The sequence below is a fragment of the Pristis pectinata genome, chromosome 17 (assembly GCF_009764475.1).
Source record: "Pristis pectinata isolate sPriPec2 chromosome 17, sPriPec2.1.pri, whole genome shotgun sequence".
Taxonomy (NCBI): domain Eukaryota; kingdom Metazoa; phylum Chordata; class Chondrichthyes; order Rhinopristiformes; family Pristidae; genus Pristis; species Pristis pectinata.
The window spans coordinates 40,732,116-40,757,048 of NC_067421.1; the positions used below are offsets into that span (position 1 = coordinate 40,732,116).

The 24,933-nt window shown below is 41.0% G+C and overlaps 1 protein-coding gene across 14 annotated transcripts in view; it reads right to left on the reverse strand.

Annotated features, from left to right (window-relative positions):
• The window catches only part of fbrsl1 (fibrosin-like 1), a 763,594-nt gene that overhangs the window by 544,170 nt on the left and 194,491 nt on the right, over window positions 1–24,933 (reverse strand). For 13 of the 14 annotated variants that reach the window (XM_052031844.1, XM_052031846.1, XM_052031834.1 and 10 more), the window contains one exon: window positions 17,026–17,226. In XM_052031844.1, coding sequence (XP_051887804.1) covers window positions 17,026–17,226 — 201 coding nt within the window. The remainder of the gene's footprint in view (window positions 1–17,025; window positions 17,227–24,933) is intronic. The other variant, XM_052031838.1, reaches the window with a different exon arrangement.

The following is a 24,933-nucleotide window of genomic DNA, read 5'->3' on the forward strand; positions in this document are numbered from 1 at the left end:
CAAGAATATTTGTTAACAAGTAGACAGGGTGGTGAAGAAGGGAACAGGTAGTCAGGGTGAAGGTGTTCGACATGCTTGCCTTCATCAGTCAGGGCTTTGGGTCCAGGAATTGGGATGTCATGTTGTAACTGTACAAGTCATTGACAAGATCACACTTGGAGTTTTGTGCACAGTTCTTGTTGCCCAGCTATAGGAAGGATGTAATTAAGTTGGAAAGGGTACAGAGGAAGATGTTGCCAAAACTGAAGGGCTTGAGTTATAAGGAGAGACTAAATAGGCTGGGATTCTTTTCCCCTGAAGGGCAGGAAGCTGAGAGGTTATATAAAGATGTATAAGATCATGAAGGGCACAGATAAGGTGGATGATCACAGTCCTTTTCCCAGTGTAGGGGAGTCTAAAACTAGTGGGTATCAACTTAAGGTGCGAGGGGAAAGATTTAAAAGGGAAAAACAAGAGACTGCAGATCCTGGAATCTGAAGCAACAAACAAGATGTTGGAGGAACTCCACAGGTCAGTATCTGTTGAAAGGGCAATGGACAGTCGACGTTTTGGGTCGAGACCCAAAACTTTCCCATCTGGACTGAAAAATATAGGGAGGTAGCCTAAAAGGTGAAGGGAAGGAGTGGAGCAAGAGGTAGGAAGTGATATGTGGATCCTGCTGAGGAGGGTTGATAGGTAGATGGAGGAGGGATGAGCAGAAATAGTGACGGGGCTATGAGGTGAAAAGTAGAGGCGACAAAGGGCTGCAGATGATGGAATCTTATAGGAGAGGAAGGCGGAGCATGGAATCAAATAAGAGAGGTGGGATAGATGGAGGAGGGGAAAGAAACAAAGTGATGTATGGAGGAGGAACTGGGTAGATCTGAAGGAGAGAGAAAAGGGACAGAGGGGGAGCAGTTTACCTGAAATTGGAAAATTCAATATTCATGCTGTCAGTTGTAGACTACCCAGATGAAATATGAGGGGCTGTTCCTCTAGTTTGGGTTTAGCCTTACCCTGGCAGTGCAGGAGGCAGAGGACAGACATGCTGGTGTGGGAATGGAAGGAGAATTAAAACAGGTAGCAACCAGGAGCTCCAGAGGGCCATGGTGGACAGAGATTTAAAAGGGTCCAGAGAGGAAACTTTTTCCACATAGAGGGTAGTGGGCATATGGAACAAGCTGCCAGAGGAAGCTATTGAGGCAGGTACAATTACAATGATTAAAAGACATTTAGACAAGTACATGGATAAAAAAGGTTTAGAGGGATATGGGCCAAATGCAGGCAAATGGGACTGGCTTGGATGGACATTTTGGTTAGCAAGGACAAGTTGAGCCAAAGAGCCTGCTTCTGTGCTGTATGACACCATGACAAATTTTCAGACAAACCAAAAAAAACTTCAACAATCTATACTTTTTTTTTTACAAGGCATACTGGGTCCCCTAGTATTGAGGATAACTTGCTTCCATTCCAGGTTTTTGGATTCTGAGATAATAAAAGAAGTCTATATGGGATCCGTAGATTTTGCAACCAGTGAGGAGGGTGGAATGGGCAATTTGCACTGAGCTTGTGTGCACGCCAGACACATGGACTTGGGTCTCTTAATACTATCTCAAATGCTCTCTCTTTACTTTGAACATTCTTGGGTTAGGGATTCCCAGAAGCCTCTGCAGATATTGCATTTTTTCCAGGGAGGTTTCCAGAACATCCTTGAATTTCTTTTTTTGTCAACCTAGTAACCTCTTTCTGTGACAAAGCACGGAAAATGGTGCATGCCAGGCATGTGAATAACTGTGTCTGCCCAATGGAGCTGATAATGTAATTAGAGATTCTATACTGGGATGTTACCCTGGGAGAGAAGTGCTTCCAAACCCACAGGTCCACAGCAAATCCAACCTCAACACAATCCTTTGTCAAACAAGGCTCCATCATTGTCCCAATACCTTTTGCAATTTTCTCACTGCAATGCTGTATCTTGTTTACAACAAGCTCTCAGTAGAGTGGAACTGATTCACAGAACTATTGAGAATACTGTCCAATCTATATCAGGTCAACCTCTGTAGTCAAGCTGCTATACTCAAATGACATTTCCATATGCACACATTCAGAGGTTGATCTCCAGGTCATCATCAACTTGCTCACTGAGACATATGAAGGGATTTGTTCAACATTCACAAATCAAGGGTCCTCCGTCAACCTATCACCTCTCAGTGAAGACAGACTTGAAAGATGAAATCCACCATGCCCTTTATCCATCAGCATAGTCTTTGACTGCTTGAGGAAAAGGGAGTTCAAGACCTCAAACCTGGAACAAAACTCCTTGTCTACTGGGCAACAGGGTATCCCTGTCCTATTAGAACTTCTGAGATTTGGATTATCTAGAGCAAGCACCTCAAAGAACTTTAAAGGTACCAACAATGCTGTCTCTACAAAATAATAAATCTAAACAAAGGAAGCTACAACTGTAGGATTGATTGAGTTTCACTGAAAGACATGACAATGGATAGATAATGGCTAACACATAATAATTAAATGCAGTAACATTCCTTCCTGGGGCAAAAACACAAGGAAAATCAATCCAATCATGGTAACAAAATGTAGTTAAGGACAGTATCAGATCCAAAGAGGAGTCATATAAAGTACACAGTGTAAGTAGCAGGTCTGAGGATTAGGGAATTTAGAAGGTTCAAAAGAGTGATTAAGGGAGTAAAAATAAAGTATGAAAGGAGACGTGCAAGGAATATAAAAGCAAACTGTAAAAACTTCTACAATTATGTAAAAAAAATCAGTGAAGACAAATGTATGTCCTTTACAGCCAGAAAAGGGAGAATTTATAATGGAAACAAAGAAATGGCAGAGCAATTAAACAAATACTTTGATTGTGTCTTCACAAAAAGAGAAATCACTAACTTCCCAGGCAGGTTGAGGAAGCGGTTAATGAGCTGTATACAATTCTAAGCTTTATCAACAGACCTATAGAGCATAAAAGCAGGGAAGTCATGCTGAACCTTCATAAAACACTGATCCAGCTTCAATTAAAGCATTGAGTTCATTTCTGGTTGCTTTATTAAAGGAAGGATGTGAAGTTATTGGAGGGGGTCCAGAAAAGATGGATGAGAATAGTCCCTGGGATGAGCAACAACAGTTATACTACAAGAAAAGGGCTGGGACTTTACAGAACAGAAAACTAAGAAGAGATCTGATAGAAGCATATAACATAATGAGGGGTCTGGACAGAGTGGATAGTGGGAGGCTGTTCCCCTTGGGGTGGGGGTCAAAGAGTAGAGATCCTAGGTATAAAATAATGGGGTTGAGAATTAATAGCACCACGAGGAAAAACGCTCTTTATGCTGGATGTGGTTGGAATCTGGAAAGCATTGCCTGTCGATATGGTGAAGGCAAGTTCCATTATGGCTTCCAGAGGAGGAATTGGATTAATATATAGAATGGAAAATTTACAAGGCTGCAAAGAACAGAGTGGAGTGGTGGAACTCGCAAGTTGCTCTGGTTGAGAGCTAGCATGGACACAAGGTGTTGAATAGCCTCCACTGGTGCTTTTACCATCCCATGATTCTATGAACCATGAATCTAATGAAAAGAACGAATTAGAGGAAATTAAAAACAGTCCTGGTGAAATTAAGGACCCTGAAAACTGAAAAATCGCCAGGGCCTGATAACCTGTACCCCTGAGTACTAAAAAAAAAGGTACCCATGGAAACAGTGGATGCACTGGTTACAATCTACCAGAATTCTGTTCACTATGGAACTATTCATACAGATTGGAGGGTAGCAAGTATATTTTTAAAAAAAAGAGGGAGAGAGAAAACTGAGACCTGCAGACCAGTTAGCCTAACATCAGTAGCAGGGAATATGGTTAAATTTATTATGAAGAATGTGATAACAAGACAGTTAACATATCTATGAGATTGGCCAAGTCAATGCAGATTTATGAAAAGGAAATCATATTTGACAAACCTGGGTGAGGGAGAACCAATGGTTTTCAAAGGTCCTTGATAAAGTCACATGTAAGAGATTAGCATGCAAAATTAAAGCACATGGGATTAGGAGTGATATACTGGCTTGGGTTGAAAATCAGTTGACAGAAACAGTAGGAATGAATGGGTCTTTTTGAGGGTGGCATTTGTTAACTACTGGGATACCTTGGGGATCAGTACTTGGGCCCACTGCTATAAGAAAAACAAAAAGACATAGCATTAATTAAATTGTAATAAATTGAGAAATAGAATTTCTATTTACTTCATAAATAACAGGTTTCTCAAATAGTGTGAGAACATTGATTAAAAATTTCACTGGCAATATTATAACAGTGACATTCTGACTGTGAAGCCCTATTTTAAAAAATCACAAATTATTGAGATTGCCTTTCCCCTTGGTGTTAATGGAGGTAATTGACACAAATCAAGTGTAAAGCTCCAGTGCTCTAAAATTCATTCTAGCTACTATCTGGCTATCATTACATTGTTATTAGTAAATGAGGAGCCAAATCAATTACTATTCACTTAATGACTTTAGTTAGCTTGGGGCCAAGGAACAGGAATGGTCTGGTGAGAGAATAGAAGTCAAAATACAAATTTTGAAATATTGGCCTCTGCCAAAATTATGGCCAATTTTCTATTTTCTTTTTTTCCTTAGGCAATATTTTCTCTTTGACTTCGATAGTCATAGATAACTCTTAATATCAAGATGAATTACAACTATGTGAAGTTGGACAGTAATATGCTGCTAGCTATCAAAAGGTCATGGACTGGTGTATATTCCGAAATGATACCCTCAGACAAGCACTTCCAGCAAACTTTGAAAGATTGCAGTCAGAATAAGGAAAGCTACCTACTGCAGAGGCACAGATTTTAATGCCATTCCACAGCTCCACCAGACACTACCATTCACCACATAAATTTGGAGAAATATTAGTGGATAGAAATTCATTTAAATAACGCAGGAGCAAAATGACTTAAAATCCCCATTTAATTTTACCTCCTTGATGCATTCTATTCCTTGAGAGAGCAATATACTAACCAGAAGAAGACTTTGAACAGGATATGCGCTACAGTTTATTATAAAGTACAAACAAGTAGTCAGTGGAGGAGTGGAATGGGAGAATTTTCTACAAATGCCTCAATCTCAGTGCCTGTTAGGAAGGCATTGTATATCTGCAGTTTTCTTCTTCATCTTTAACCCTATTCAGCAGGAAGCAGTTAGCAAAAACCATAAGCTCCTTGTCACAGCAGAGCATACATCAAAATTAGGTTCTATAGCATGTAAAATATCCTCAAGTTCTAAGAAAACAATTGAATGTGTCTCAATGTTACACACAGTAGAAATTCCAACAATAATTATGTTGCAGCTTCTGGGTCAGTTTTCAGGAATAACGCCATGATTAACTACCGTTCATTTAACATTCTCCTATTATCTGGACCATAGTGCAGTCTTCTTCTAAACCATCACACCCCAAATCATAAACTCAAACTAATGTGGCTTGCTGGTGAAAGACAAGTGTTTGTATACTTATGAGGCATGCAACAGAGCTGCACCTTTTGAAAATGGTGTGCAGTTTCAGCTGCCTTTACAAGTTAACAATCAATGAATATACTCAAAAGGTATTAAAATCATTTCTCATAGGGATGACTGGAATAAACATTAAATAAAGAAATGAGACAATGAAGAAACATTCATGTCAGTTCACTTATTTGAACAAATCTTAGGACAATTAACAAATTCTGCAGCAAAGTGCTGATATTGTATGGTTCAAGCACTCTTTGTCAAAACTGGGTCCAAGTCTGAATGAAATTCCACCACAAAAACTAAATTATCGTATTTCAGACTGGGACCTAGTTTTGACAAATGATCTACACTTGAAATAATAGCTCAGATCTTTTTCTGACTGGTGAGCCACATCAGTCCTTGAAACCATTCTGAACAGAGCAAGTCCCCAGGTATAAACTTCCTTTGGGAAGTGACCTGGCAGGAACCTACAAGAGAGTTAGCATGCGGGTTATTCATTACAAGATACACAATCTCTGACCTGCTCTTGTAACCTATTACATTTATTGGTTCCACAACAGCAGACTACTGTTAAAATATCTGGAACATCATTTCAATTCTACTCAAGCTTCAACAATGTCCATTTTTATCCTTTATACTAACAATTAGGGAACTGCCATTGATTTTCTCCCTTACTCTGATGGAGAATTTAATTTACAGCACTTCCAAATCCTATTCATCCTTTGACAACATAGGGTCTCTGACTCTGTTTCATGGCAATGGGTTTTCCTCAGCTTTAATTAATAGCCTCCTAATTACCACAATTATCTCAGTTATGCTTTTTCCTCCACTGCAAGGAATTCATTCTTCTCTCCCAGTTAATTTACCTTCATTATTACTGTTTTAATTGAACATAGAACAGTATAGCACAGGAGCAGGTCCTTTGGCTCATGATGTCCGTGTCGAACAAAATGCAAATTAAACTAAAATTCATGTAGGGAACTAAAAGCCTCTTAAATGCCACTGTTGTATCTGTTTTCACCAGTAGCCCTGGCAGCCTGTTCCAGGCACCTGTCACTCTCTGTGTAAATAAACTTGTCTTGCACATCTCCCTTAAATGCTCCCCCCCCCCTCACCTTTTAGTAACCTTACCTAAAAATGCCATAGAGGGAGTGCAGTAAAGATCCACTCAAATGGCTCTCAAGGTGGCAGGTTTGGTGCAAGAGGAGAGATTAAGTAGATTAGGTCTGTATTCTCTGGAGTATAAAAGAATGAGTGCAAATCTCAGAGTTCAAGAGACTCAATGCAGGGAGAAAATTTCCACTGGCTGATGAATGAAGAATGAGGGGTCACAATCCCAGACACAGGAGTAGCCAATAAAAGGACTAAGATAAGGAGAAATTTCTTTGTGCAGACAGTGGTAAACTTTGGAATTCTCTGTTAAAATATTGACCAGTTAGTAAGATGGGCAGAGCAATAGCAAATGGAATTTAATTCTGATATTTGTGAAGTAATGTATTTTAGGAAGACAATTGAGGGGAGGACGTACACAATGAATAGTATTGCCTTAAGGACAATTGAGGAACAGAGAAACCATGGATCCCTGAAAGTGATAGCACAGGTAGATAGGGTGGTGAAGGTGGTCTATGGGATACTTGCCATCATTAGCCAGGGCATAGAATACAAGAGCAAGGAGGTTATGGTTCAAACTGTATAAAACATTGATTCAGTCACAGCTGGTGTACTATGTACAGATCTACAGTATATTCATCACTATAGGGAGGAGATGATTGCACCGGAGAAGGTGCAGGGGAGATTCACCAGGATGTTGCCTGGGATGGAGAGTTTCAGTTGTGAGAAGGGACTGGATAGGCTGTGTTTGTCTTCCTTGAAGCAGAGGAGGGGAATCCTGACAGAAGTGTACAAAATTATGAGGGGCTGAGATAGCATTGATTGTACGAAACATTTCTCCATATCAGAGGTATCTAAAACTAGGGGGCATAGGTTTAGGGTAAGAGGCAAGATGTTTAGAGGAGATCCAAAGATTTTTTTGTACCGTGGGCAGTGGAGGCAGGTACTCTCATAATATTTAAGTATTTAGACAAACACTTGAATCGCCAACATGTAGAAGTCTACAGACCAAATGATGGTAAATGGAATTGGTATAGATGGTTACAGGATGGTTGGCACAGACCTGGTGGGCCAAAGGGCCTGTTTAACTGCTGTATGACTCTTATAATACCTTCTATGTTAGGGAACTCTGTAAATTAGGCAATAGTTTTATTAATTGCAACTTTTCTCTTCACAAGCCTGTAGCCTGCCAAGATAACTTCCCTGTCCATTTTCACTCAGATATTTCCACCAATGTTCCTGTGCATCACTTTCCATATCGATAAAGTGAATGGCAGGAAGAATTTGGGGAAAATCTTGTGGCAGGTGAAGGACGAGTTAAGACAGGGAATATAGAGCCTTGTCAATTTTAATGACAAGTGCCTTATTAAAAAAAAATTATGTCTGGAGAAAGAATTTATAAGCCAGGTTCCTTTGGCAAGTTACCCCCATATTTCTGCTGCTGAATTCTTGTCTGCTTTTTAAAAAAAGCCTCAATCAGGACCTCATTCATTTCTATAAATATTATGATAATAGAACATGGTGGTATGAGTCATTTTGTGCAATTCTTTTCTTTAAATCCCCAGCTCTCCCATTCATTAAATTTAAGGCCAATAAGCCTCAGTGTCTTTTTCTGTTGGTCACTCTGTAACCCTCTGGTTTTAAGAATAAATAGATTATTGTACAGTGGTTAAGCTCTTAACTTCTTTCACAAAATTGCATATTGTGGTGTGGTGAATATTGATATTGCCCAAGCAATGGAGGTAGCAGTTACGCAAGCACATGATTTAGAGCATCACCCAGTGAAGTCTAACCTGGGGCCTAACTCTCTAGCATTTTCTGAAAAAAGGGAGGAAACATTGTTGTGGCAACATACAGTAGGTTAATGAGTGCAGGCACAAAAGGTTTGCCATAACTGTCCATGCTTTACTTGAAAACAAAGCAGAACCATACAAAACTTGAGCAATCCAGCTCAATTGTTTGTACAGACTGTTCATGTTAAATCAAGAAGTCTAAACTTTCCATATAGCAGTACATAATGAAGAAAAGAATGTCAATGAAAACTGATGATGTTGGAGCAGGAATTGAAGTGGCATTAGTCAGATGCTGCAGTGAAGCTCAAGGAGGCATTTATCTTTCTTTACACCTACATCAGCAAAAAGGTATACATTTGAGGCATATGTGAAGTTAGAGTGAAAAGTGGTGAAAATGAAGAAAGCACACTCTGTGCACAAAAAACTGTTCCCAAGCAAGGGTCCAATTTGATAGCCTGGAATTAAGTACCAAAGATAAAAGTAGATTGGAATGAGAACAAGAGCATGAACAAAACTAAATCAAGTGCACTTGAAAATTATCTTGAAGTGTTCCATGATGAATCCCAGATGGTTCAAGGTATGGAAACAAGACTCAATAGAATTCCTCAGCTCAGTTCTTCAAAGCACAATCTGTACCTTGTAATGAAAAGGTCTAAAGTCAAGAGGTATGAGCTAAGCATCCAGAATGATGTAATTCCTTGAGGATTATTGGTCACTGCTCTGTCACAAGGAATAGTTTCTATTCCTAAGTAGTTGCATCCCCAATCAAGCAAGTCACCAAAATATGAGCAGTTTCAGAATTTTGTGAAATATTGATTAACAATATTAAGAATGTCTCAAGAATTAACCTTTCAACCCTGACCGTGCCCAAATGAAGCATGATTGAGAATACATGTGGATTTTACAGTCCATTTATAGGAAAAAGTATGATTGTAGTAATACACATTCCGAATAGATAGCAGTTTCTATCTACAGTTCAACCAATGTTTTAAAAGTTGATTGATCATTACCATGGACAATGGCAGCAATTTTGTTAAAGTACACTGTATTATCTTATTTCCACTTGATACTCTGGTCTATTGAAGGATGCCATTGAGGTAATTGTCTTGCTGTAAGTGTTGGTTTTCAATAACCTAATATACTGCTTACTATTCCTTAACCCACAGGATAATCAATGATTAAAATGAGTAAAATTAAAATCTCACAAGGATTCAAAGCTTGGTTCCTTTTTCTCTCTGCATGGCTCAGAAGTGCGTTTGATAGAACTGCCAATAAAAAGTTAGGATCAAGCAGAGTGGCCACTGTGGAGCAGCCATTGTGTGAGTGGACAGTGTCAGAGTGAGGAGCTGAGGCTTTGGCTAAAGAGGCTTTGTCATGAAGAGGCAGAGTAGGTGAGTTGAAGCTTATGGTAAGTTCTCTTTCTTTCTTTGTTATTTGTAAATTTCTTTGTATAGAACAGTGGGAATGGCAGTCAGGGCAGAAGTATGCTCCTCCTGTAAGATGTGGGAAATCAGGGAGACCTCCAGTTTCCCTGATGACTACACTTGCAGGAAGTGTGTCCAGCTGTAGCTCCTTAGGGAGCTGGAGCTGCAGCTGGATGAACTCTGGATCATTCGGAAAGTTGAGGAGATGATGGATAGGAGTTACCAGGAGGCAGTTACATGTAGGGTACAGGATGTAGGTAGTTGGGTGACTGTTAGGGGAGGGAAAAGGAATAGGCAGTTGGTACAGGATACCGCGGTGACTATTTCCCTTGATAACAAGTATATTGTTTCAGATGCTGTTGAGTGGGATGAATCACTGGTGGAGAGCCACAGCAGCTGGGTCTCTGTTGTTGAGAAAAGAAGGGGTGGGGGGGGGGGGCGCGGGAGGGCAAGAGGAGTGTGATAGTGATAGGGGATTCATTGGTTAGGGGGATAGACAGGAGATTCTGTGGACAAGAACAAGACTCCTGGATAGTATGTTGCTTCCCAGGTGCCAAGGTCAGGGACGTCTCGGATCAAGTGCACAGCATTCTTAAGAGGGAGGGGGAGGAGCCAGAAGACATGGTGCACATTGGGACCAACAGCATAGGTAAGATACGGGATGAGGTCCTGAAGAGCGAGTATTGGGAGTTAGGAAGGAAGCTAAAAAGCAAGACCTCAAGATTAGTAATCTCTGGATTGCTGCCTGTGCCAGGGAGGGAAAGAATAGGAAGATGCAGCAGACTAATGAGTGACTGAAGATTTGGTGCAGGGGGCAGGGGTTCAGATTTGTGGATCATTGGGATCTCTTCTGGGGTAGGTATGACCTGTACAAAAGGGACAGGTTGCACCTGAACTGGAGAGGAACCAATGTCCTTGCGGGCAGGTTTGCTAGAGCTGCTGGGAAGAGTTTAAACTAGGTTGGCAGGGGGATGGGGACCGGAGTGTTAGATTAGAAGATGGATCAGTCAGTGTAGAAGTAGATGCGACATGTACAGAGAAGGTGAGGAAGGATAGGCAGGGGATAGGGCATAAATGCAATCAGTTAGATGGGTTGAAATGTGTTTACCTTAATGCGAGAGTGTTGAGAATAAGGGTAATGAACTTAGAGCATGGATCAGTACATGGAATTACAAATGTTATGGTCATTACAGAGACTTGGCTGCTGCAAGGGCAGGAGTGGCTGCTTGAGGTTCTGGGGTTGAGATATTTCAAAAGGGAAAGTGAAAGGGAAAGGGGGTAGAAGGGGTGGGGGGGGCTGGCATTGCTAATCAGGGATAGCATCACAGCTGTAGGAAGGGAGGACATCATAGAAGTCAGTGTGGGTGGAAGTCAGAAACAGGAAGGGAGCAATCACTCTATTGGGAATATTCCATTGGCCCCAAAATAGCCATCGGGAGATTGAGGAGCAGATAAGTAGGCAGATTTTGGAAAGGTGCAAAATAACAGGGTTGTTGTGATGGGTGACTTCAGCTTCCCTAATATTGATTGGCACCTCCTTAGTGCAAAAGGTTTAGATGGGGCAGAATTTGTTAAGTGTGTACAGGAAGGATCCCTGACACAGTATGTAGACAGGCCAACTAGAAGAGAGGCCATGCTGGATCTGGTATTAGGCAATGAACCTGGTTAGGTGAAGGACCTATCGGTGAGTGAGCATTTCGGGGATAGTGACCACAACTCCCTAACCTTTAGCATAGCCATGGACAAAGATAGGAGCAGATGTTATGGAAAAGTATTAATCGGGGTAGGACAAATTACAATGGTATTAGGTAAGAACTTGGGAGTGTAAACTGGGAACAGATGTTCTCTGGTAAATGCACCACAGAAATGTGGAGGTTGTTTAGGGACCACTTACATGAGGTTCTAGATAGGTTTGTCCTGCTGAGACAAGGAAAGGATGGTAGGGTGAAGGAACCATGGTTAACAAGAGAGATGGAAGGTTTAGTCAAGAGGAAGAAGAAAGTATATTTCAGGTTTAGGAAGCAAAAATCAGACAGGGCGCTTGAGAGTTATAAGGTAGCCAGGAAGGAGCTTAAGAAGGGACTTAGGAGAGCTAGAAGGGGACATGAGAAGGCCTTGGCAAGTAGGGTTAAGGAAAACCCTAAGGCATTCTACACGTATGTGAGAAACAAAAGGATGACCAGGGTGAGGGTAGGACCGCTCAGGGATAAGGGGAGGGAGGAAAATGTGCCTGGAGGCGAAGGAGGTAGGGGAGAGGCCCTAAATGAATATTTTGCTTCAGTGTTCGCCAGGGAGAGGTTAGCGTAGAACAGGCAAATGTGTTGGAGCATGTCAAGGTTAAGAAATCAGTGTTGGAGCTACTAAAAAGCTTTAGGATAGTTAAGTTGCCGGGTTCGGAAAGGATATACCCCAGATTACTAGGGAAGCAAGGGAAGAGATTTCTGGAGCATTAACAATGATCTTTGAGTCCTCCCTGGCCACAGGAGTGGATACTGGAGCATTAGAGGATGGTAAATCTTGTTCCATTGTTCAGGAAAGGTAAAAGGGAGAATCCTGGGAATTATAGACCAGTGATTCTTACGTCAGTGGTGGGCAAACTATTGGAGAGGATTCTTAGGGACAGGATTTATGAGAATTTGGAGAAGCATAATTTTATTAGAGATAGTCAACACGGCTTTGTGAAGGGCAGGTCGTGCCTCACAAGCCTAATAGAGTTTTTTGGGGAAGTGAGGTGGATGTGGTATGTATGGATTTTAGCAAGGCGTTTGACAAGGTTCCCCATGGTAGGCTCATTCAGAAAGTCATAAGGTATGGGATCCATGGAAAACTGGCGGTGTGGATTTGAAATTGGCTTGCTCACAGAAGGCAGAGGGTGGTTATAGAAAGGGAGTATTTGACCTGGAGGTCAGTGACTAGTGGTGTTCTGCAGGGATCTGTTCTGGGACCCTTGCTCTTTGTGATTTTTATAAATGATTTGGATGAAGAAGTAGAGGATGGGTTGGTAAGTTTGCAGATGACACGAAGGTGATGTAGTAGATAATGAAGAAGGTTGTCACAGGTCGCAATGGGATTCAGACAGGATGCAGAGCTGGGTGGAGAAGTGGCAGATGGAATACAATCCGGAGAACTGTGAAGTGATACACTTTGGAAGAACGAACTTGAAGGCAGAGTACATGATTAATGGCAGGATTCTTAGCAGTGTTGAGGAACAGAGAGATCTTGGGGCTGAGGTACATAGATCCCTCAAACTTGCCGCACAAGTGGATAGGGCGGTAAAGGCGGCGTAAGGTGTGCTGGCCTACATTAGCCAGGATATTGAGTTCAAGAGCCAAGAGGTAATATTGCAGTTTTATAAGACTCTAGTTAGACTACTCTTGGAATATTGTGCTCAGTTCTGGTCACCACGTTAACGGAAGGACGTGGAAGCTTTGGAGAGGGTGCAGAAGAGATTTACAAGGATGCTACCTGGGTTGAAGAGCATGTCTTATGAGGAGAGGTTGAGAGAGTTAGGGCTTTTCTCTTTGGAGCAATGGAGGATGTGAGGAGACTTAATAGAGGTATATAAGATTATGAGAGGCATAGACAGAGTGTACAGCCAGCACTTTTTCCCCAGGGTGGTAATGGCCAATACTCGAAGTCACCCGTTTAAGGTGCATGGAGCAAAGGTCAGGGGAGATGTCAGAGGTTTTGTTTTTACAGAGAGAGTGGTGGGTGCCTGGAATGCAGTGTCAGGGGTGGCAGTAGGGGCCGATACGATAGGGTCATTTAAGAGACTATTAGATAGGCACATGGATGAAAGAAAAATAGAGGGTTATGTGAGGTGAAATAGAGAGGGGAATATATTGAATGGAGATAAGGTTTATATATGTCGGCACAACATCGTGGGCTGAAGGGCCTGTACTGTGCTGTACTGTTCTATGTTCTATGATAGTTCATTCATCATGGAAAGTTTGGTAGAGAACATTTTTAAATAATAAAATCAACCATTATGAAGCAGGTATGCTTGTCAGAGCGACATATAGGTCTGACACACCCTGATACTGGAGCGTGGCAACTTGTTGCAAGCTGCTCTCTGCAGATCTACTCGTTACTTCTATTATAATCGTTACACTTTATTCTGCATTCTGTTATTGCTTTTCCCTTGTATAACCTCAATGCACTGATGTGATGAAATGATCTGTATAGGTGGCATGCAAAACAAAGTTTTTCGCTGTACCTCAGCACGTGACAATAACAAACCAATTTACATAGAATCCAAAAGGTCAACAGAGTGCCTTCCAGCAACTTATTATTCAAAGGCACCAGCAGCAAACTGGAGGTACCATGTCACAGATTACATCAATGAAAGCCAAAAAGACTGGTTACAAAAAATATAAAGGTTTCTACCAATGCACAGAATGCAACTGGTTTAGTTGTCAACCCATGGTTCTTTTACAAGGCGATTAATGAGATACAATCTCACACCATTGAAAGGTTTATATTTAAAAAAAGCAAAAAGGCCTTCATTAACTTAATACACATTTTCCAGTACATTAAACAATTGTCTTCTGATAACAATCTGAGTGCATTACATATGGTACTACACTTGCACTGCCCATTATCCAAGGTATCCGAGAATGTACCAACACGATATCTTGTGCAGTGAACTGGATACAGCATTTTCGCTCTTCCTTAACCATTTTGACAGTAGTCTGAAGAATGCATGTGAGACGAGACAAATTGTTAAGCTGCTTTATTTCACCAACAGCAAGTGAACAGAAAAAAAAATTCAAAACAAATCAAACTTAGCCCAATATTACTTTTTTCCTCAAAATCATGTGAATAAACAAACAATCACTTGGCCCATTTTTACAGTTAGATATAGTCTGAAAGCAAGGGAAATACTACTTCTGGATTTTAGATTTAGACAAATGGTTGCAATTCAACAATCTCTCATAGTTTCTTTATCTTGGTCCCTTTTCTCTATTAATTGTGATTGAAGGAGAAGGGGGATAGTGCATCTGATGCCTTTGCCAATAATCAGACCTGTCAACTAAAGCATTCATTTTTCTCCCAAGATGCAACCTCCACTTATACTGCATGAATCGAATGTTCCAACCCCAGCTTGTGGTCACCCAAAAAAAGTTGGCAGATTGCAATTTTTTGCAAAGCATTTCTAGCTATAATACATTCTCCAATGACGATGGTCTTTCTAAACCTTGTTAAACTCATATCGATTTGAGATCACACATCTCAGACACATTTCAACCTTAAAATCCTTTGTATGACACAAAACAAAAAAATCTACAAAACACTACAGTCCATGGTTCCATACCACCACGACACCTCTCCCTCCCCACCCACCACTATCACACACCCATTCACTGCATAAAACCAGAGCACCCGGAGGAAACCCATGTGGTCAAAGGGAGAACATATGAACTCCACGCCGATAGCACTGTACATCAGGATTAAACCTGGGTTGTTGGAGCTGTAAGGCAGCAGCTCTTCTAGATGCACCAGCATGCAGCAGCTCAAACAACTTACTGAAACAACTGAGCGTCCATACCCTTCCAAGATAAGAGAATTCTAAAGGCTTACAACGAACACATAAAAGAAAACATTTATTCAATACTAAATGGCTAACCCATTATCCCAAGACTATGCCTCCTAGTTCCAGACTGTCCAGCAAAAAGAAACAGTTTCGCAGTATTCATCCTGTCAGTCCTTTTACAACTCTGATTCTAAACTTCAGAAAGCACAGGCCAAACTTGTTAAATCTCTCCTCACAGATTTACTCTTATCCCAAGAATCAATCTAATGAATTTATACTTCACTAACTCCAAGGCAGACATACCTTTAAAATGCAATAACTAAAGTTGCACACTAGTATTCCAAATGATATCCCAATAAAACTGTGCATTTTCAGCAACACTTCCTTACCTTCATCTTCCAACCTCCTTGCAATTATAAACTGCACTTTGTAAACAAGACATTTTAAAAATAAACTTCAGCTAATATTGAGTTTCTAAAGTAGTTGTTACCCATTCCCAGTCTTTGCTTGTGTATATGCCATGCCATTTAGCCAAACTTGATGGCATGAACTTACACAGATAAACTCCAATGCAATTTTAAACAAAAAGCAAAATTGGATATTTGGATATGATCTTATTTGTTCACTAATCTAAAATTAAGCATTACTGTAATAATGTCAGCTCTCCCCCCTTGAAAAGGGAAGAAAACTACCTAGACATTACTCCAGTTCAATAAAAACAAACTTACTGCAATGTACCACAATATTCTGAATGAAACTGCAAGCAAATTAAACGTTGTCCTTGATTAAACTTACACCACTTTTAACATGTCAACCTTCATGCTATTTATCACTTACTTACTACTCTCAGTTCAAATCTAGAATCCAAAACGTGATACTGTTTCTGAATCTCTATCTGAATGGTAATTTAACTTCCAATATTTACGAGAATATGATGATAGAGATAATGCTGATAATTTTCATAACCATCTTGTACATAACACTGCCTGTGAAGTTTGTCATTGCTTTTCAGCTATGTGCTGCCCCAAATTAACATGAAGATACTTGCAGTATGAATGCCGCCGTTAAACGAAATGTGGTTAACAAATTTTCAGATTGGTGTGCAAGACTGACCAGATTATTCTGTTGAAGGAAAGCTAGGAAAGTCCAAACCAAACATTAAAATATAAGGAGACAACAATAACCACACTGGAATTCAAAAAGATCAAATGCTCAAACAGCAATTATTATGTTGACCCTTGTCTCATTATATTTCATCTTTTGCACTACATCTTGAACAAGAAAAATGAACAATGCTTAAATGTACCTTAAAATAGTCACTGATATCAAGTTACAAAAGCAATGAAGCAAATTGTGCAATGGAAGGGCAAATACAACAGCACACCATTATTGAGTCCAATAGAAGGTGATTGGTTTGTCTTGCAATATTTCAAATTTTCACACATCACCACTGACAGAAGTTTTAATGGTTAGAATCTCAGACTGAATCAATGCCCAACAAATCAAAATTGACTAAGTTATTGCCATGGTTGGTCCATCATTACAACTGGACTGAACATATAATAACACTTGTTCAGAGGGCACAGGTGTAGTTATGATCACTAATGCAGATCCTGCATCCTTGGGCAAACTGATATAAACAAATAATGAACACTTCACAGACCTGTGCAGAGTTCTTCAAGAGAACTTTTTTCTTTGTTCGATCCCTTCCCTGATCTTGTCCTCTCTCCAAGGTACCATTTCCATTATCATGTCCATTTTCACTTGGCTCAGCCAACATGCCATTCTCCACCTGCCGTGGTTTCTTCCCTACTTGTTTTTCCCATTTTTCATTTCGTTCTTGTGGTCTTAGTGCAAGATCCTTCTGAAATGATAGAAAAATTATAACATTTAATTTTTTGTTTATTAAAATATTGATGAGTTTTCTTGAACTTAGCTGTGTGGTTTCACAAGCACCAATCTTTAATTGCCTTACTAAAGCATGAACTTAGATACCACAATCAACTAGTTTATCAGGAGACATCAATACCCCTGGATTCTGCATCTGCCAATGCCTACAAGTACATTGGCGTGCTTTAGCATTAACAATGACTGTGATCAAAGCTTGGAATCATTGATTCCACACTTTCTACCACTTTTCTAACAAAGGGATATTGAGGCCAATTGATACATCCTGCTACTGACAAAGATCATAGTCATAGTTGTACAGCATGGAAACAGGCCCTTTGGCACATCTCATCCATGCTAACCAAGTTAGCTACCTAAGCTAGTCCTATTTGCCTGCATTTGTACCTTATCCCCCAAACCTTTCTTACCCATGTACCTCTCTAAATGCCTTTTAAACGTTGTAACTGTACCATCCTCTACCACATCCTCTGACAGCTCGTTCCACATATCCACTACCCTCTATGTGAAAAAGTTGCCCCCTGCATCCTCTTTAAATTTTTCCCCTCTCACCTTAAGTCTATGCCCTCCAGTTTTGGATTCCCCTATCCTGGGAAAAAGACTGTCATCATTCACCTTATCTATGCCCCTTATGATTTTATATAACCTCTATAACATCACCCATCAGTCTCCTACACTCCAGGGAAATTCTCAACACTATTATTCTCAACACTGGTGCCCCACAAGGCTGCGTCCTCAGCCCTCTACTCTACTCCCTATACACTCACGACTGTGTGGCCAGATTCTGCTCTAACTCCATCTACAAGTTTGCAGATGATACCACCGTTGTAGGCCAAATCTCAAACAGCGATGAGTCGGAGTACAGGAAGGAGATAGAGAGCTTAGTGGAATGGTGACATGACAACGATCTTTCCCTCAATATCAACAAAACAAAAGAGCTGGTCATTGACGTCAGGAAAGGGGACAGTGTACATGCACCTGTCTACGTCAATGGTACTGAGGTTGAGAGGGTTGAGAGCTTCAAGTTCCTGGATGTGAACATCACCAACAGCCTGTCCTGGTCAAATCACGTAGATGCCACGGCCAAGAAAGCTCACCAGCGCCTCTACTTCCTCAGAAGGCTAAAGAAATTTGGCATGTCCCCTTTGACTCTCACCAACTTTTACCGATACACCACAGAAAACATCCTATCTGGATTGGTACGGCAACTGCTCTACCCAGGACCGCAAGAAACTGCAGAGAGTTGTGGACACAGCCCAGCGCATCACGGACACCAGCCTCCCCTCCTTGGACTCTGTCTTTACCTCTCGCTGTCTTGGTATAGCAGCCAGCATAATCAAAGACACCACCCACCCAGGACATTCCCTCTTCTCTCCTCTTCCATCGGGGAGAAGATACAGGTGCCTGAGGGCACGTACCACCAGATTTAGGGACAGCTTCTACCCCACTATGATAAGACTATTGAACAGTTCCCTTATACAATGAGATGGACTATGACCTCACGATCTACCTTGTTGTGACCTTGCACCTTATTGCACTGCCCTTTCTCTGTAGCTGTGACACTTTACTCTGTACTGTTATTGTTTTTACCTGTACTACATCAATGCACTCTGTACTAACTCAATGTAACTGCACTGTGTAATGAATTGACCTATACGATCGGTTTGTAAGACAAGCTTTTCACTGTACCTTGGTACAAGTGACAATAATAAACCAATACCAAAAAAAGTCCCAGCCTATCCAGTCTCTCCATATAACTCAAGTTCTGGTAACATGCATGCAAATCTTTTTTGCACCCTTTCCAGCTTAATGACATCCTTCCTACACTTGGCCACCAGAACTGCACACAATACTCCTGTAGCCTGACCAATTATAAGATGATGTCCCAACTCCCAATGTTCTCAATGCCTTAACTGATGAAGGCAAGCATGCCAAAATGCCTCCTCTACCACCCTGTGTGTCGCCACTTTCGATGAACTATGTAGTCATACCCTTAGGTCTCTCTGTGCTACAGCACTCTCCATCTAGATAAGAGATATCTTTATTAGTCACATGTACATCGAAACACACAGTGAAATGCATCTTTTGCGTAGTGTTCTGGGGGCAGCCCGCAAGTGTCGCCATGCTTCTGGTGCCAACATAGCATGCCCACAACTTCCTAACCTGTACATCTTTGAAATGTGGGAGGAAACCAGAGCACCCGGAGGAAACCCATGCAGACAGTGGCTGGAACTGAACCCGGGTCGCTGGCGCTGTAAAACATTATGCTAACCGCTAGTCCTGCCCTGGTTTAACTTGCCAAAATGCAATACTTCACATTTGTCTGAGTCAAATTCCATCTGCCATTCCTTTACCCACTTTCCCAGTTGTTCTAGATCATGTTGTAATCTTAGATAACCATCTTCACTGTCCACTCTACCACCAACGTTGATGTCATCCACAAACTAACTAACCATGCCAGCTACATTCTCATCTAACTTAATATAACTGATGAACAACAGTGGATGCACCACCAATCCCTGCGGCACACCACTGGTCATAGGCTTCCAAGCTGAAAAACGACCATCCACTATCACCCTCTGACTCCTATCACCATGCGAATTTTGTATCCCATTGGCTAACTCACCCTGGATTCATGTGATCTAACCTTCTGATCCAGCCTACTCTGCAGGCCTTTGTCAAAGGCTTTCCTAAAGTCCATCACTGCCCTGTCCTCATCTATCTTCTTGGTCACCTCTTCAAAAATCAAATTTGTGATGCACATTTTCCCATGCATAAAGCTATACTGACTATCCCTAATAAGTCCTTGCCTTTCCACATGCAGGTACATACATCCTTTTTCTCAAAATCCCCTTCAGTAACTCAGAGGGTCAGGCAGCATCCGTGGAAGGAAACGGACAGTCGATGTTTTGGGTCAAGACCCCTCATCTGGACAGTCAGTCACAATGAAGAGTCTCAGCCTGAAATGTCAACTGTTCTTTTCCCTTCACAAATGCTGCCTGACCCACTGAGTTCCTCCAGCATTATGTGTGTCGCTGCAGATTCCAGCATCTGCAGTCTCTCATGTCTCCTCTTTTGTAATCACTGACTAGGCTCACTGACAAAGATCTGAGTACATATCCTGCTATTGCATCGGAAAGTACAAAGTACTACTTTGGATGTGCATCATCCACTGGGCAATTACTGACCCTTTATACATTCAAAAGTTCAGAAATAATAAAACAAATACACCTTCTAAATGCATCATGCATGTATAAACACAACAGGTTAGGTACATATTAACATATTTCAGATGAGACATCCTTATCATCAAGAGATAAATATTCACCAGGCTGCAAATAAATGCTTCAAAATACAGAACTACGCCGTCAACTAGATGCTGGAACACATATTCTTAGTTCTTGTATATTGAACTTTAGAGTCATAGAGCACGACAGCACAGAAACAGGCCCTTTGGCCCATCTAGTCCATGCCAACCTGGTTTTCTGCCTAGTCCCATCTACCTGCACCATAGCCCTCCATATTTCTCTCATCCATGCACCTATCCAAACTTCTCTTAAATGATACAATTAAACCCGCATCTACCACTTCTGCTGGCAGCTCATTCCACACTCACACCACCCTCTGAGTAAAGTAGTTCCCTCTCAGATTCCCCTTAAATATTTCACCTTTCTCCCTAAACCTATAACCTCTAGCCTGCATGCATTCACCCTATCTATACTCCTCATAATTTTGTATACTTCTTTAAGATCTCCCCTCATTCTCCTGCACTACAGAGAATAAAGTCCTAACCTATTCAACCTTTCCCTATAACTCCAGTCCTGGCAACATCCGTGTAAATTTTCTCTGCACTCTTTCAAGCTTATTGATATCTTCCCTATAGGTAGGTGACCAGAACTGCACACAATACTCTAAGTTCAGCCTCACCAACGTCTTGTACGATTTCAACATTACATAGCACTTTATAGCACTTCAAGACATTTTTTTTTCTAATTTATATTAAGCCATACTGTTATAATCTGCTGTGAAATGTACATAGAACATTACAGCACAGTACAGGCCCTTCGGCCCACAATGTTGTGCCGACATTTTATCCTGATCTAAGATCTATCTAACCCTTCCCTCCCACATAGTCCCCCATTTCTCTATCATTCATGTGTCTATCTAAGAGTCTCTTAAATGTCCCTAATGTATCTGCCCTCACAACCTCGGCTGGCAGTGCATTCCACACACCCACCACTCTGTGTAAAAAAACTTACCCCTGACATCCCCCTTATATCTTCCTCCAATCACCTTAAAATTATGTCCCTTCATGTTAGCCATTATCACCCTGGGAAAAAGTCTCTGACTGTGTACTTGATCTATGCCACTTATCATCTTGTACACCTCTTATCAAGTCACCTCCCATCCTCCTCCTCTCCAAAGAGAAAAGCCTTAGCTCACTCAACCTATCCTCATAAGACATGTTCTCCAATCCAGGCAGCAACCTGGTAAATCTCCTCTGCACCCTCTCTAAAGGTTCCACATCCTTCCTATAATGAGGCGACCAGAACTGAACACAATAGTGTGGTCCAACCAGAGTTCTATAGAGATACAACATCACCTCGTGGCTCTTGAACTCAATACCCCAACTAATGAAGGCCAACACACCATAAGCTATCTTAACAACCCTATTGACCTGCATGGCAACCTTGAGGGATCTATGGACGTGGACTCCAAGATCCCTCTGTTCCTCCACACTGCTAAGAGTCCTGCCATTAACCTTATATTCTGCCTTCAAATTTGATCTCCCGAAGTGTATCACTTCACACCTATCTGGGTTGAAATCCATCTGCCACTTCTCAGCCCAGCTCTGCATTCTATCAATATCCTGTTGTAATCTGCAGCAACCTTTTACACTATCCACAACACCACCAACCTTTGTATTATCAGCAAACATACTAACCCACCCTTTCACATCCTCATCCAAGTCATTTATAAAACTCACAAAGAGCAGGGGTCCCAGAACAGATGCCTGCAGAACACCACTGGTCACGGACCTCCAGGCAGAATATGCTCCATCTACCACCACCCTCTATCTCCTATGAGCGAGCCAATTCTGAATCCACACAGCCAAGTTTCCCCGGATCCCATGCCTCCTGACTTTCTGAATGAGTCTTCCATGAGGAACCTCATCGAACGCCTTGCTAAAATCCACGTACACCACATTGGTATTGGTATTGGTTTACTACTGTCACTTGTACCGAGGTACAGTGAAAAGCTTGTCTTACAAACCGATCGTACAGGTCAATTCATTACACAGTGCAGTTACATTGAGTTAGTACAGAGTGCATTGATGTAGTACAGGTAAAAACAATAACAGTACAGAGTAAAGTGTCACAGCTACAGAAAAAGTGCTCTACCACTCTTCCACTGCTCTACCTTCATCAATGTGCTTTGTCACATCCTCAAAGAATTCAATCAGGCTCGTGAGGCATGGCCTGCCCCTTACAAAGCCATGCTGACTGTCCCAAATCAACCTATGTAAACAAAGGAAACTTAAATAATTCTAATTATCCTGTAAAGTTAATAGGCAGAATACTAAACTTGACAACTGTTAGCCATCTATACAATATCTACAAATGTGATGGGTTATTCTGATCCTTTTCAATCAGGTGTGTCATTAAGTCAAACGCTTGAGAACCAACAAGCTCTGCACACTAGGAATTCAACCATGTGCTACTCATTGTATGAAATTTAAAACCACAACCACGTTGTTCATGGCACTGGAACTACCAATGGACCAAGCCTCTGATGGCTTTACCTAACTATTGAATAAAGGAGTTTAATCTAACTTCAAAGGATACATTACCCAAATGTTTTGCAAATCTCTTATTACTTAGTATAAACCTTTCTGACAGCATATGTGAATGACAGAGTGTACAGAAGATGCAGCTGTTCATTGCAAATTAAAACCCTTGCTTAACCGAAAATTATACCAGGACTTTAATGTCCAATCCATGAAAACTAATAAATTAGGAAGGTTGAGAATATAATTAGAAGCAAGAATAGGCCAGTTGGCCCCTCATGCCTGACCTTCTATCTCAGTGTCACTTCACTGCACTAACCCTATAACTGTTTATTCCTTCATATCTAAACATTTATCTGTCATGATTGTACTCACAGACAGAACCTCTACAACCTTCCAGGGTAGTGAGCTGCAAAGCTTCACTATTTCTGGTTGAAGAAATTACTTCTCATCTCTGTTTTGAATGGGCAACCCCTTACTTTGAGACAGTAAAAAACTTGTTCTACACATCCTAGCCAAGGGAAATATTACAAATGTTGTACATTTCAATTAAATGACCTTAACTCAGGCCAAGACTGCTTTAGTTCTTTTCATAAGATAAATCCACCATGCCAGGAATTAATTTAGTGAACCTTCACTGTGCAGCGTCTCGTGCAAGTACCCTCTTGTGTAGGGAGACCATAGCTGCACACAACATTCTGGGTGGGGTACATCAGGGCTCCATGTAGTTAGATTACAATGTCTTCTAAGTACTTAACAAACATGCATATTAACTTTCAATGTCTTCCATGCAAGAACTCCTATGTCCAGCTTAACACCAACATCTTTTGATCTCACACCATTTAAAATATTATTGCACCTTTGTTTTTCTACTAAAGTGGGATTACCTCACATTTTTCCACATCACATCCACCTTCCATGTCCCATAGCCCATTTACATCTGCACCTTTGTTTTTCTACTAAAGTGGGATTACCTCACATTTTTCCACATCACATTCACCTTCCATGTCACATAGCCCATTTACATCTGCCTAAAACCTTTCTGCAACCTCTTAATAGCCCATAGTGCACTGACCTTAGTATCAACAGCAAATTTGGATATACTACACTTAATATTCTCATCCAATTCAAATGATTGATATAGATTATGACCAGCTGCATCCTTAGCACCATTCGCTGTAGAACCCCACTGTTTAGTCTCTCAACGTAGAAGGTGACTTGTTCATTCCTATGTTTTCTGTTCATTAACCAATTCTTGATCCACACTGTAATATTACCCAAAATACTGGGCAATATAATTTTAATAATGCCATGTGTGGCATCATTAAAAAATGCATATTAAAAGGCTTCTGAAATTTACATCAACAAGTATGCACTTATCTATTCTGCTAGTTACAGCCCCAAAAACCAATAAATTCTTCAAATGTAATTATACATTCATAAATCCAGGTTATCTGCTCAATCCTGTTCTTATTTTCTCATCGCATTTCACTACAAGTCCACGTCAATTCTGCCCAATGGCATCATTATTTTCTTAATAGTGGACTTTTGTCGCTTACTTAATAATGAATTCCAGTATTTTCCTTGCTACTGATGCCAGGCCTGTTGGTCTATAGTTCATTGTTTTCTCTCTCAATTCTTCCTTAAATAATGGGGCTACATTTACCATCTTCCAATCCATGAGCCCTGTTCTAAAATCTATGGAATCTTGAAAGATGGCAACCACTTCCTTCAAAATCCTAGCGTGCAAGTCATCAAGTCCTGGGGATTAACTGCCTTTCAGTCCCATAAATTTCTCCAATGTTTATTTTTTCACTACTGCTAATTCCTTTGAGCTTCTTTTATCTAGAGCCTTGGTCCTTCAGATGTTCTGTGCCT